This window comes from Mustela erminea, chromosome 5 (genome assembly GCF_009829155.1).
Source record: "Mustela erminea isolate mMusErm1 chromosome 5, mMusErm1.Pri, whole genome shotgun sequence".
NCBI lineage: Eukaryota > Metazoa > Chordata > Mammalia > Carnivora > Mustelidae > Mustela > Mustela erminea.
The window spans coordinates 44,981,284-44,996,655 of record NC_045618.1 but is presented as its reverse complement, the minus strand read 5'-3'; the positions used below and the strand labels follow the sequence as shown (position 1 = coordinate 44,996,655).

The 15,372-nt window shown below is 37.6% G+C and overlaps 1 protein-coding gene across 8 annotated transcripts in view; it reads left to right on the top strand.

Annotated features, from left to right (window-relative positions):
- Positions 1–15,372, top strand: part of HERC1 (HECT and RLD domain containing E3 ubiquitin protein ligase family member 1) — a 187,582-nt gene that overhangs the window by 146,610 nt on the left and 25,600 nt on the right. For 6 of the 8 annotated variants that reach the window (XM_032342792.1, XM_032342796.1, XM_032342793.1 and 3 more), the window contains 12 exons: positions 2,304–2,574; positions 2,714–2,927; positions 3,671–3,927; positions 4,979–5,106; positions 5,814–5,941; positions 7,172–7,372; positions 8,972–9,102; positions 9,888–10,087; positions 10,520–10,625; positions 12,313–12,459; positions 13,047–13,148; positions 14,190–14,363. In XM_032342792.1, the coding sequence (XP_032198683.1) occupies positions 2,304–2,574; positions 2,714–2,927; positions 3,671–3,927; positions 4,979–5,106; positions 5,814–5,941; positions 7,172–7,372; positions 8,972–9,102; positions 9,888–10,087; positions 10,520–10,625; positions 12,313–12,459; positions 13,047–13,148; positions 14,190–14,363 (2,059 nt within the window). The remainder of the gene's footprint in view (positions 1–2,303; positions 2,575–2,713; positions 2,928–3,670; positions 3,928–4,978; positions 5,107–5,813; positions 5,942–7,171; positions 7,373–8,971; positions 9,103–9,887; positions 10,088–10,519; positions 10,626–12,312; positions 12,460–13,046; positions 13,149–14,189; positions 14,364–15,372) is intronic. The other 2 variants (XM_032342798.1, XM_032342797.1) reach the window with 1 other exon arrangement.

Below are 15,372 nucleotides of genomic sequence, written 5' to 3'. Positions count from 1 at the left end.
ATGGTGTAATGGTGAGCACTCTGGACTCTGAAACTGATCCACATATGTAGATAAACACCTGATTTATAATTTGATTTATGACTTTGTTTATACTGCAGAACAATGTGGAATTGATGTCTTTTTCAATAACTTGGCCTAGGTCAGATAGTTTATTCACATAGGAAAAAGTGAGTCTTGGCTCCAGCCTCACACGAATTAAAACAAATATTTCCAAGTGGCCCTTAGGCCTATATGTGAAAGATAAACCAATAATGTTTCTATAAGGTAGGAAGAATTGATTCTTTTTTTTTTTTTTAAAGATTTTATTTATTTGACAGACAGTAAGAGAGGAATACAAGGAAGGGGAGTGGGAGAGGGAGAAGCAGGCTTCTCACTGAGCAGGGATCCTGATGCGGGGCTCCATCCCAGGACCCTGGGATCATGACCTGAGCCTAAGGCAGACGCCTAATAACTGAGCCACTCAGGTGCCCCGGAAGAATTGATTGAGTCACAAAAAGCATTCATCATAAAGAAAAAGACTAATAAATTGGACTACATTTAAAAAGAACTTCTGTTTAGCAAAAGTCATTAAGGAAGTAAAAAGAAAGTTAAAAAAAAAAAAGTCACTGAATGGGAGAAGAATTATCATTGTATATTACCAATAGAATGTAAAGAACTCCTATAAATCCATAAGAAAAATAGACAACCCGAAAGAAGAATGGGGAAAATGCAAAAATAATATGAGAGGATCGCCAAATGGCCAGTGAACATGGAAAATGAGGTGTTCAACCTCAGTGGTCTTTCGAGAAATGAAAATGAAAGCCCAATGAGATACTGATACACACCCACCAGAATGGCTAAAATTTAAAAGACTGGGAGGGAAATGTGAGCAGTTTCTCACTGCCAGTGGGAAAGTAAATTGGTATAGTTACTTTGAAAAACTCTTCGATATTACCAAACAAAGGTATGTATTAACATACTCTATGACCTAGAAAACTACTTCTGGGTATGTATTCAACAGAAATGCTTATATATGTGCACCCAAAGATATAAGCAGGAACTTTCGTGGCAGTGCTGTTCGTAATAGCCCTGTGCTGGAAACCACCTAATTGTCATCAGTGTGGATAAATGAATTGTGGTAGATTTTATTAATATGGTGGTGAAGATGAGTATTTGCTGCTATAAAGCAACAACAAAGATGAGTCTTATAAGCATGATGTTGAACAAAGAAGCCGCAAAAGAATATAGACTTTTTTCTCTTATTTATATTAAGTTCAAAACAGGCCAAACTGATTTATGACTTTGAAAGTCCGTGATATTGTTTACTTTTGAGAGCCTAGTGACTGAGATAGGTCTAAGCAGGCTTCTGAGGTACTGGTAATGTTCTGTTTCTTGATCTGGGAAATCATTACATGGGATTGTCCAGTTTGTGAAAATTTATAATTTGAGAACGTTCCTGTAATTATCCTTTGGTAATTCAGTTATGCTTCAAGTATATTCAATTGAGACTGTGGACTCTGAGAAACAAACTGAGGGTTTTGGAGAGGAAGGAGGTGGGAGGTTAGGTGAGCCTGGTGGTGGGTATTTAAGGAAGGCACGTATTACATGGAGTACTGGGTGTGGTATATGAACAACAAATCTTGGAACACTGAAAAAATGAAATTAAATTAATCAAAAGAAGGGTGCCTGGGTGGCTCGGTGGGTTAAGCTGCTGCCTTTAGCTCAGGTCATGATCCCAGGGGTCCTGGGATGAAGTCCCGCATCGGGCTTTCTGCTCGGGGGGGAGCCTGCTTCTCTCTCTCTCTCTCTCTCTCTCTTGGCCTGCCTGTCTGCCTACTTGTGATCTCTGTCTGACTGTCAGATAAATAAAATCTTTTAAAAAAATCAAAAGAAAACATAAATAAAATATGAAGATGTTTAAAGTTTCTATAACAGCTTCAGCTTATATAATATATTTTTTTAAAGATTTTATTTATTTATTTGTCAGAGAGAGAGAGAGTGAGAGCGAGCACAGGCAGACAGAGTGGAAGGCAGAGGCAGAGGGAGAAGCAGGCTCCCTGCGGAGCAAGGAGCCTGATGTGGGACTCGATCCCAGGACGCTGGGATCATGACCTGAGCCGAAGGCAGCTGCTTAACCAACTGAGCCACCCAGGCGTCCCATATATAATATTTTTTGACTTCTCTTAGGATACATATGATTAGTGATATTGCAGCTTGCCTTTTATTTTGGTTGTTGGTATTTTGGTATGTTATGTGGGGCTCCAAATGGTCCCTTCAGAAATCTGTTTTCTTTATCCATCTGAAGTGTGTTTCTTTCTTGCCAGTGGTTCCAGTTGTAGCCTGGCTGCCGGTCTTGAATCTCTGGGGCTGACAGATATCCGAACCCTGGTTCGATTAATGTGCTTGGCTGCAGCAGGGAGAGCTGGCCTCTCCACCAGCCCTTCTGCCATGGCCAGCCCCTCGGAACGCCCACGAGGTGGGCACAGCAAGGCCAGCAAGCCCATCTCTTGCCTGGCTTACCTGAGCACAGCGGTGGGATGTCTGGCATCAAACACTCCGAGTGCTGCAAAACTTCTGGTGCAGTTGTGTACACAGGTGAGCTGGTTTTCATTGCTTTTCTTGTTGCGATGCTTACTTCTGACCAATTCTTATTAAAGAGCCTTTTGAGGCGAAATCTTTTAGTTCCAAAATTATATGTAAAAATTAAATCTGTTTGTTCCAATTGCCTCTTCAGAACTTGATTTCTGCTGCAACAGGTGTAAATCTAACCACAGTCGATGATCCAATTCAGCGAAAGTTTCTACCCAGCTTTCTCCGAGGAATTGCTGAAGAGAACAAGCTTGTTACCTCCCCAAATTTTGTTGTAACTCAGGCCCTTGTGGCGTTACTAGCAGACAAGGGGGCCAAACTGAGACCTAACTATGATAAGTCAGAAGTTGAAAAAAAAGGTACGTTTCATACCATTTACCATTTAAATATGTAGTCTTGTAACCAATTTGATTCATGCTTTTTAAAACATGTTTTAGAGTTGTTGTAAGTGATGAATTACATAGCATCATGTATACTTCTTAAGTTCAGATCATGCAAGAAGTGCATGGAAACAAATATTAGAAAAATGCACCAGATTTGTCTTGGTTTGATTAGACTGTTGTATTAGATTATGGTTTGAGTCACCAATAGATAATTCTGATTAGGTTTCCTTAATAAAACCTAGATAAAGATAGTGCTATTTTTATCTTTGTCATAAGATGATAACAGTTTGAAAGGTTTCTTTAATCACTATTATCTGTCAGTCTCTTCATCAGAACCATTTGGCCAAGATAAATGGGCCTTTGGATCTGTCAGCACAGCCCCTTGACTGGCTGTTATGATCACTTTTGAGCAGCAGAAACCAAACTTTTTAGGGCATGCTGCCTCTGTCTTGGCCTTAAAAATCATTTCTGCTGCGTTCTCGGTCAATGCGGCCTTAGAGCAAAGACTGTTGATAGATGTATATAAATGTATATTTGCAGTGAATCAGATTTATTACAGAATATGGTATGAGATAAATGCTTTATACCTTGTATGCATATCTTAGTGAAATGATTGCTTGCAAAAGTGCTAATTCTTTAAAGATATGGGTTAACCCATTTTTTTTGTTCACCACCACCAGCTCTTACCTGGGCATCATTTCATTGTTTTGTTTAAGCAGGTTTAACTGCCCAATTGTATGCCCATCCTTCCTATGATCCTTCTGCTGTAGGCCCTCTGGAGCTGGCTAATGCCCTGGCAGCCTGCTGCCTCTCCTCCAGGCTGTCCTCACAGCATAGGCAATGGGCTGCTCAGCAGCTTGTGCGCACTCTTGCTGCGCATGACCGCGACAACCAAACTACTCCCCAAACACTCGCCGATATGGGAGGAGATCTCAGAAAATGCTCCTTTATCAAGTTGGAGGCTCATCAGAACAGAGTATGTATTTTGAGCCTTATGTGTGTTAATCACCTATGTAGGATAAAAGTTTATTTCCTTCTCAAAGAGCTCAAAGTTCAGATCTTAGCCTCTTTCTCTCTCTCTTTCTTCTCTCTTTCTCTCTCACACACAAAATTACTTGGCTAGGAGTTACAAGCTCTCCTGTCTCTGTATGTTGGGTTGACATAATAGTATCAAAAAGAAAAATCAGTTGGGGGAGGAGAAGAAAACCAAGGGAATTGCCGCACAAAAGATGAGGGCTTGTCCATGCAAAAGGAAGAGAAGTTGTCCTCATTATTTTAATCCAACGCACTGAACTCCAGAGGATTGACAAGGGTGTTTTAGGAAATGAAGACTGATCTCCATGATTTACCAATTTAAAAATCACTTCTTAGTCTGCACTGTTTATTTCGTAGAACATATAAATATGTTGAAATATTTATACTTTATTGAATTAAATACACATTTTTAGTAAAGATTCTAGTACTATCTCCAATAACTCAAATGAGTTTGGGCAAAGTACTTTAAAACCATAAAAATAGATTATGTTTACAAGCCAGTTAGAATAGAGTGAGACCATGTATATTACATTAGATCATGAATGTTTTTCTTTTACAGTTTCCCTGTAGATTTTCTTAGGATTGTAGGACTTTTTCTGAGTGAAATCTTGCCATTTGCAACCATATGGATGGAGCTAGAGAGTATAAGGCTAAGCAAAATAAATTAGAGAAAGACAAATACCTTGATTTCTCTCCTATGTGGAATTTAAGAAACAAAACAAATGAATAAAGGAATAAAAAAGAGGCCAAAAACCAGACTCTTAACTACAGAGAACAGAGGTTTCTACAGGGGAGGTGGATAGGGTATGAGTGAAATAGGTGATGGGGATTAGTTAAGAGTACACTTCCCATACTGAGCACTGAGTAATTACAGAATTGTTGAATTGCTCCATTGTACATTGAAAACTAATGTAACACTTTATGTTAACTATACTGGAATTAAAATTTAAAACTTAATAAAAAAAACTGTTGGACTTTTTCAACTTTTCTAGGTAATGACTTGTGTTTGGTGTAATAAAAAAGGACTCTTAGCTACAAGTGGCAATGATGGTACTATCCGGGTGTGGAATGTTACCAAGAAGCAATATTCACTGCAACAAACTTGCGTGTTCAACAGATTGTGAGTGCCAACTTCAACTCTCATGTGTAACATTTAAGATAAGAGAATCCTGACATGCTTCATTTTGATTGTGTTAACATAATCAAATTGCCACTAAACTTTTTTACAATTTTTCTTATATAATGATCTTACTACATCTGCAGTATTTTTAAATTTCCAGGACAGTATTTAAGAAAATAAAAATTTTAACTATCAATATCTGGACTTACTCAGAATTAAATCGAGGTCTACTGTGCTAGCATAAATGCTAAATTCTATTAAACGGTGGCCTAATTTTCTATCATTCTTCAAGGATTATTTAGGAATTAAAGTAATGATATTTCTTCTGTAACAGAATGTACAGCTTTTATAGTTTTATAGCTAGCTATAGGTATTTCTTTTCTAGGAACATCCCTAGAGATTAGGCAAATGAGACAATGTGCTTTGAATTAATAACCAGGTATACAACCCATGTAGAATCAGAACATCTTTGTTGACAAAGTAGGCACTACATTAAATGAGTAGACTAAGCATCACTCTTTTATAATTCTACTTTCTTCACATCATGATAAACACTAGTGAATATGTGATTGTCAAATGCTGCTAGCCAGGCTTTTGAAATTAAGAATCTTCTAGTCCATATGGTATCTTTTTTTTTTAAGATTTGAGGTTTAGTATATTTTTGGATGATGAAGATTAGAATTCCATACATGTCTCTCATATTCTAGAGAAGGAGATGCTGAGGAAAGCCTGGGGTCACCCAGTGATCCAAGTTTCTCTCCTGTTTCCTGGAGTATCAGTGGCAAATACCTAGCTGGAGCCTTGGAAAAGATGGTGAATATTTGGCAAGTTAATGGTAAGAGTCACGCCAATGCTAGCAAAATACTGAAGATACTTTTTAAGCTGTTTTTTTTTTTTTTTTTTTTTAAGCTTTCTGAGTCCAAACAGTGGCTTCCTTTCACCTTAAAACTCACAGTGTAGGGACGCCTGGGTGGCTCAGTTGGTTAAGCAGCTGCCTTCCGCTCAGGTCATGATCCCAGCGTCCTGGGATCGAGTCCCACATGGGGCTCCTTGCTCAGCAGGGAGCCTGCTGCTCCCTCCGCTTCTGTCTGCCAGTGCTCGCTCTCTCTCTCTCTCTCTCTCTCTGACAAATAAATAAATAAAATATTAAAAAAAAAAACAAAACTCACAGTGTATTCATCAGCTGTGTAGATCTATGCATATTATGGTTTAAATTAAAGAGGATGATGGGGGCACCTGGATGGCTCAGTTAAGCATCTGCCTTTGGCTCATGTTATGATTCCAGGGTCCTGGGTGGAGCCTCACTGAGAGTTCACTGCCCAGCAGGGCATCTGCTTCTACTTCTCCCTCTCCTGACTCCCCTGGAATTATGCTCTCTCTCAAATAAATAAAGTCTTTTTAAACCTTAATTAAAGAGAATATGCTCATTTCCCGACTCTTTCTGAGAGTTTTGACTAATCTGGTAGCTATAAACTAAAAATTCTTTTCATGTACTACTACAAGTGTTCAGAATGGGATTTGAGCTGGAATTTTTAGTGATAGATTCTTTTGAATCACTTGAAATATTTATATTTAAATTGTCCATTTCACAAGTACAGACTTGTCAATGTCTTATACCATGTCTCTGAAAAGTAAAAATCCTTATTGTAATCTTGGGCTTATCCATATTTTTGTTTATTTTTGCATATTTAAAGAATCACTATTCTGTTTCACATATTTGAAGGAACAGCTAGCCTTAACTGTAGGGAAATTTCTTATGTTTGATTTTCAGTAATTACAGGAAAGAACTTAAGCTTTTGACATTTCTATACTGAATATTTTCCTTTACTTCCTCTTTAATAAAACTGTCATTTTTGTCCCATTAGTGGTTACAGAAAAGCCTATGAATTTGATAATCATGTGCAGTGTATAAATGAAGGGTCCTGCCTTGTAGTTGTATTCATTCTTAGACTATTAGGAAATTGGGGACTTCCTTGAGTGTACTATTAGAATTAAGTAATAGTTATTTTTGTATTATTGTTTTTGAGAAATAAGTAACAACTATTAACATTCTCTCCCTATTTAGGAGGAAAAGGATTGGTAGATATTCAGCCTCATTGGGTATCTGCCCTGGCTTGGCCAGAGGAGGGTCCAGCTACAACCTGGTCAGGAGAGTCTCCAGAATTATTGTTGGTGGGACGGATGGATGGATCTCTAGGACTGATTGAAGTTGTTGATGTATCCACCATGCACCGTCGAGAATTGGAGCATTGCTATCGAAAGGATGGTAATGACTGGACTTTTGTCTAACTGAGAATGTATTCCTCCAATCAAGAAAACTTAATTTTTTTGGCACTTGCTCTTAAAAATGCTGAGTGAATATTACTTTTGGCTATTTCTCTAAATTGTCTGGTTGGTATTTCTTTTTAATTAGTTACCAAGTTGAAAGAGATTTCTCTTCAAACACCTGTAATATATCTCTGCCAAAGTGAGATCAAATAGTATTACATTTATCACTCATCCTTTGTGTAAGTATCTGAACACTTAGAGTAGGGCTCCAAGTCTCCCTTGAAAGTTAGTAATGTCCAAGACAAAAAGTTATAATCATTGGTAGATGTGAAATTGAGGAAGTGGGAGGAGGAGGAGAGAAGTTCTTGTGTGACAAGAGATAGTAGAAAGTCTACTCTAATTTATTTTCTCCCAGTTCCCTTTACTACATAGTTGTTTCGGGGGAGTGTAGCATTTCACAGATAACAGTCCCAGGTTACATGGTATTCTATTAGCAGAATATAACAAGGTCTTTTTTGTTTTATTTTGTTTTAATTCAGTTTTTTTAAATTGATAATGCTTTCATGGGGTTGAAATATTTTGAAGTTTAAAATAATAAACAGTGGAAAGTCTTTTTCCCATCTACTCAGTTCCCATATTCCCACAGAGAAACATCGTTTCTTGGTTTTGTTTTGTTTTTTTTAACCTTATAGCCTTCCAGGGTTATATGTACTTAAAGAAGTAAATATGAATATAGATTGTTAGAAATGGGACATCTATGGTAGAATATGGAAACACACTGAGTAGAGAATATTAACCAAAAGAAGGGACAGGTAATTTTCTTTCTATGACTTGGGTTATTGCATTTCTCAGTTTCATGGTAAACTCTGGTCCAAAAGGAAAGAAGCCAGTACATTAACTTGGAATCAGCAAGGAAATTTAATTTTTCAATAATCACCTGAAAAAAAAAGAAAGATTAAAAATGAGGGTAGTCGGGGCGCCTGGGTGGCTCAGTGGGTTAAGCCTCTGCCTTTGGCTCAGGGTCTTGGGATCAAACCCTGCATCAGGCTCTCTGCTCAGCAGGGAGCCTGCTTCCCCCTCTCTCTCTCTGCCTGCTGCTCTCCCTACTTGTGATCTCTCTCCCTGTGTCAAATAAATAAAATCTTAAAAAAAAAAAATGAGGGTAGTCCTTATCACTTGCAAATAATACTTTTGGGGCACCTTGGTGGCTTAGTTGTTTAAGTGTCTGCCTTTGGCTCAGGTCATGATCTCCAGGGTCCTGGGATTGAGTCCCACATTCGGCTTCCTGCCCAGCGGGGAATCTGCTTCTCCCTCACCCTCTGCCTGCTGCTTCCCCTGATTGTGCATGTGCTCGTGCTCTCTGTCTAAATAAATAAAATCTTTAAAAATAAATAAGTAAATAAATAAGACTTTTAAAATAGGTTACACAGAATCCCTGCTCTTAGCCTAATAATAATGTCTGATACATTAAAGATTTGGAAACTTACTTGCGGTGATTGCAGTAGCATATATTTGTTGCAAAATCTGTCTTAAGTTAAACAATGACAAAGGAATCACTTATATTTTCTTTTTTAAATTTTTGTTTTTATCATGTTAGTGTCTGTAACTTGCATTGCTTGGTTCAGTGAAGATAGACCATTTGCAGTGGGATATTTTGATGGAAAGTTGTTACTGGGAACAAAGGAACCACTTGAGAAAGGAGGCATTGTTCTAATTGATGCACATAAGGTAAAGCATCTTTACCAGATGGTTACTTTTTCTTGTTTTTTATTATATAGTATTGCTTGATACTAGTTTTTAAAAATCGTTTACATTATTTGATACTCTATTGCTCACAAAGTCTTTGGACCATGTATATGCATGGAAGAGTCTGTGTAAGAAAGCCATCAAGCCAAGAAAGAAGTAAAACCAAAAGAGTGAAATAGGAACTCCCCCTCAAATGCTAGAAATTCCATCTATGAAGAACGATTCCTTTACCTTAAAAAGAGGCTGCTGATTCTAATGCTTCAGGGCTATCTAGGCAAGTAGCATTGTGGATGAAGCCATGAGTTGGAAGGTGTGAAGGGGGTAAAAATAAAAAAGTGTCAGAAGAACACAATGATGACAACCATATAAACACACAATATGTCTTAGATTCTTATAATATTCACTAAATTTTTATGAAGGGTGCCTCTTTTTAAAGTTTCTTTTATATTTTAATGAGTACAAGTCAATAAAAGTGCCTGTTAAAATGCTAATGAAAGATGAATATTCCTTCTGAATCAGAATTTCATAATTCATTTATTCAGCTAACATTTATTGAACTTTGGCTCTAGCAAATATATATAATGCAGACTATACTGCAGGGTGAGTTAGTCTAGTGATTGGGAATGACACGACAGTATCTTATTTGCATAAAATGTTGATTTCAAAATAATTGAGTAATGGAACTTTGGGTCATAAATTACTGAATTTAAAAGTATTTGTGAAGGAAGCATTACCATGAATTTTTTTTCTCTTCTTACCATTTTAAGGATACTCTTGTTAGTATGAAGTGGGACCCAACAGGTCATATTCTTATGACATGTGCCAAAGAAGAAAATGTGAAACTCTGGGGGCCTATTTCAGGATGCTGGCGTTGTCTACATTCACTCTGCCATCCATCTATTGTAAATGGCATTGCTTGGTGCAGCCTCCCAGGGAAAGGATCCAAATTGCATTTACTGATGGCTACGTATGTTGTAATTTGTGTGTGTGTGTGTTTATCTTAACTTAATAGTGTAGACTGTTCCTTGCATTAAATATGGCTTCTTGGTAGTCTTAAATGGCTTATTGCCTGTTACTACTCTTCTAATATGTAATACTGTAAGATCATCTTGGACAAATGAAGAACAGTTTTCCAGGGTGGACCTTGCTATGCTATCTCCTTAAGTGGGTGTGATGTTGCTAGAATATCGATTCTATTTGTATTTCTTGTAAAAGGATTAGAGCATACATATTATAAATAATTTAAAAAATAATATTGTAGTAGTTTTGTCAGGTCTTAATTAATTGCTATTTGAAAATATGTTTATGTTTATTTCTGCATATTGACATGGTTTTTTGTGATTTTTAAAATATTTTAATTTTTTAAATTTATTTTTGTGATTTTTTTTTTTTCTTTAAGTGGCTGTCAGAGTGGCTTAGTATGTGTTTGGCGTATTCCACAAGATATCACACAGACAAGTGTGACTAGTTCAGAAGGATGGTGGGACCAGGAATCCAGTTGCCAGGTAAATATTCTGGTGCATTTGAAACTCTCTTTTGAAAGCATAGATGCTGTATGTTATCAAAGTAATCCTCCGTTGATTACTGACATACTCAATATTTAGTATCCAAAAGGGCAAGATCCATAGGGAAACATGAACAATTGTCATACTTTGTGTGTTTTCTGAATTAGTTTTAATTTTTGAAGTCAGTGCAGCATGTTTGCTTGTTAAAATGAGATATTCAAGAAATATTGAGTGGCGATCACTTAATGGTACTGGATATACTGGACACTACAGATAGAGAAGTCCAATGTTTAGTCTTCAGTACAGTTAAATAGCACTGCAGGAGCACCCCTATCCAACCAGAGTACCTCGTGCTGATACCAGAATTCCACCTGTGAAGAATAATTCCTTTACCTTAAACAGAGGTTACACCTTCGGATAGATGCTTACAGAGCCATCTAGAAGCTGGGAGTTGGAGGTGTGGAGAAGCTTAAAACAAACAGAAAACCTAGAAGCATACATGCTTCCTATAAAGGACACAGCTGCCACAGACTTGATTGTCACCCTCTAGAAATGAGAATATTGTTAACGGACTGTCTTTTTTTTTTTTTTTTTTTCTGATAGAAGTAAAAAAATCCAGTGATTTAAGTAAAATCTCTCAATATTAAACCTTGGCACCTGATTTAAAATTCTTTAAAACACCAGTCAAATGGCCTCCCTGAGCTAACAGTTTGCACCCTCTATTACTTTGTCCTTTGCTCATGATGCAAATACCCCTGGAAGAAATATGCCTTATGTCATCTTTGGGTAAATAAGTACATCTGGTATCATACTGCATCATAACTAGAAGGAAAAAGGAGCATAAGTGAGGGCGAAAGTGGTTAAGAGGGAGAACTAAGTAGCTCACTAATGGAAGGAAAATATCATATAAGTGGAGGTGGAAGCACTAGAGATAAATCTGATTTGCTGTTTGTGCTAGAGAGTAGCCCTTTGCACAGGCCTTACCTATCTCACTTCCAAAACCTGCACAGCAAACATGAAAATAAATACCATGTAGCAGATAGCCGTAGGCCAACAAAAAGAAGTACCTGGTTAATAGAGAACCAACATGTGCAGTTCATGAATTTTAGGAGCTAAAAATGGAAATTACATAAAGCTAAATTTAAAAATTAAGACATTCATTAAAAAGCAGAAGTTAGGGGCACCTGTGTGGCTCAGTGGGTTAAAGCCTCTGCCTTCAGCTCAGGTCATGATGTTGGCGTCCTGGGATCGAGCTCCACATCAGGCTCTCTGCTCGGCGGGGAGCCTGCTTCTTCCCCTCTCTCTCTGCCTGCCTCTCTGCCTGCTTGTGATCTCTGTCTGTCAAATAAATAAATAAAATCTTAAAAAAAAAAAAAAAAGCAGAAGTTAGAATTTTTCTATCCCTGAGGAATAATTAAAACCTAGAAATGTAATTTTTGCCAGTTTGAAGAATAGGAAATTCACTTGAAAGTATTCAAAAAAAGATGAAACTCAGCTTCAAAGGAGCAAAGGCGAACCAGGTTGATATTATATTCTCAAGCTAAACCTTAGAAGAGAGTTATCATTTCCTCCTCCCCAATTTTATGCTAAATTAAAAAATATAAAATTTTTAAGAATGAATTCTAAATCTTGAATCTTTAAATTTGTTTTAATTTCAATATGTGTTAAAAATAAAAATGAATTGCAGGATGGATATAGGAAATCAACCGGAGCCAAGTGTGTTTATCAGCTGCGGGGACACATCACCCCTGTCCGGACTGTTGCCTTTAGTTCCGATGGCTTGGCGCTCGTGTCTGGTGGACTAGGTGGCCTCATGAATATTTGGTCTTTAAGGGTAAGAATATAGATGTTATTTTTTTCTTAAGAAATGTTTATACATTAACTTATATTTGATAAAATTTAACTCAACTAATCTTAGGAATATTTTGTGTACTAATATTTTCAATACTGAAGAAACTGTTTTCAAAATTCTCCATCCCTTAATCTTTCTTACTGATAGAGTTTCAAAGTCATCTAGAAAAGACCCGGGAAAATTGGATAGTAACTATGTAATTGGACATTGCCAAATTTAGCCGGTGTAGATTTTAGAATATGTTTTTGTGAATGTGAAGTATAAATTTAAAATGTAAATAAGAACTGGGGCGCCTGGGTGGCTCAGTGGGTTAAGCATCCGACTTTTGACTCAGGTCATGATCTTGGGGTTGAGATTGAGCCCTGAGCTGGGCTCTGTGCTCAGTGGAGAGTCTGACTGGGATTCTTTCCCTTTCCTTCCCCACCTGCTCATGCCTCTACCCACCACCCCAACTCGCTCTTGTGCACATGCTCTCTTGCTCTCAAAATAAATAAGTCTTTAAAAAATAAATAACTAAATAAAGACTAAGTTTAAGTGATATGTACTGATATAAATACATCTCATTTTAGGATGGCTCTGTCTTACAAACTGTTGTGATAGGCTCTGGAGCTATTCAGACCACAGTATGGATTCCAGATGTCGGGGTAGCTGCTTGCTCAAATAGATCAAAGGTAATTTTACAATTACACTAAATTCTAGGGTACCTCTATAAGGTACTCTGGAATTGTAGTCAAGCAGCCCACTTTATGTAGAAGAGGGGAAAATCGATATCCAGAAATATTATTACCTGCCCAGAATAATACAACTATTTAGTGACAGAAGGAAAACTAGAACCCAGGCCTCCTGATTATAATCTAGTACTCTTCCTTCTGTACCCTAGACTTTGGTGAAAATGTTTAATTATTGAACAACTTATTTTCCACTGGATGTTGTAAAGTGGATTTTTACTTCCTGCCATGATTCAAGATAGCACTAAACTGTCTCAAAAGAGTTTTTTCTAAAAAGGCGGACCAACGACATTTAACTCAAGTATACAAAATGTTTCTTGGCTTTGAAATGTAATATTCTAGTAAAACAAAACAAAACAAAAAAGAAAACAATAGTGGCCCCTACTGTGAAGTTAATTTTGGCATGACATTATTTCCTGCAGTCTTGTTCTTCATACCCTTAATGAAGTAGCCAGTGTACTACTTTAAGTTACATTTTATTAGTTAAAAGATCTTTAAATTGAGCAATAAACCTGCATGAACAGGCATCCTAGAAGTTGAATATAGAATAAGAGCCAGGGCAGTGGTAGGCTGCCAGTCAGAGAAGTGCTGCTTCTCTTGCAGATGTGTTCCTCTGCAGGCAGAGCACTCCTTCCTCTGCTGCCCTGTGTTTTGTCAGGCTTTTGAAATATCCTAAATACCCTGTCCTCCAAGTTCTGTGAAATAGTAATGAATTCACATGTCTCTTTAAGTAAGGAGAATCAGCAAAATGCAAGGTAGCTCACAAATTTTATGGTTACTTCTTACTCACTTGTTTTTACGTAGACAAAATTTAGGCTGTTTTGAAGGTAATAGGTATTAAAGGTACAGCGTAAAATGTCCAAAAAACAAAAATGTTCAGTGCAATAACAGAAGGACTTTCAGAAATGAATGGTAATAGAATTCTCTCTGTGTTATCTTTTACTTAAACAAATGTATCATGTGGCATGATTCATTTTCCATTAGGATGTTTTGGTCGTGAATTGTACATCAGAGTGGGCTGCTGCCAATCACGTTTTAGCAACCTGTAGGACAGCATTGAAACAGCAAGGTGTTTTGGGATTAAACATGGCTCCTTGCATGAGAGCGTTTCTGGAGCGGCTACCTGTGATGCTTCAGGAGCAGTATGCCTATGAAAAGGTAACTGAGGACATTCACTGCCACAGAGCTATAGGGGACTGCTGCACCGGAATTTGAACTGCAGCTTTGAATTTATTCCTCAAGAGCATAAAGTCTGAGAAAAATGAGTGGTGCTATTTGGCAGAATCAAATAAAGTTAAATCATGTCTAAAATGGTTGTTCAGAGGGTGCCTGGGCAGCTCAGTTGGTTAAGCCACTGCCTATGGCTCAGGTCATGATCCCAGAGTCCTAGAGATCGAGCCCCACGTCATGATCCCAGAGTCCTAGAGATCGAGCCCCACATTGGGCTCCCTGCTCAGCGGGGAGCCTGCTTCTCTTTTTGCCTCTGCCTGCCACTCTCCCTGCTTGTGCTATCTATCTTTCTCTCTCTCTGACAAATAAATAAATAAAATCTTTTTTAAATTAATTAATTAATTTAAAAATGGTTGTTCAGTAATCCTCAGCCTGCTTTTACTTTATTTTAGTAGAAGTAAAATTTTAAAATAATTCTCAAATTTGTATAGTGTTTGCGTAATTTTTTGCTCAGATTACTTATTCACTCCAGAACTTCTTACAGTACATGTGCTGTGGAGTATCATCTTCCCTTTTCTTACCCATGAATCTATTTTTGTGTGGTTTTGCCATCCTGAAGGTGGGAGGTGCAGGGGTGGATATGGGTGTCAGAGTGAACATTCCCTGTTTATCGGGTGAACATTCTCTGTTTATCAGGTGAATCCGTGTGGAAAGTCTAGTGGAAGAGCTAAGGTTGAACTGAGTAGAGTCCTTCCATACTAGAATGAGGAATAAGGGAATTTGGACCTGTACCCCAGGCTGTGATACTGTGTAGTCATTCTTCTAGTACTCACTAGTGCTGCCCCTAGGCAGAGCTCTTTGGGTTATTTTTCTTCCATTTTTGGCCAAGGTACATTAATACAATTAGCTGTTACTCCATCTGGTTAACTTTACTGATGTATTTGCCCAGGTTTTTTTTTTCTGAATCACTTAGCGTCTCGTGTAGTTGCTCTGCCAC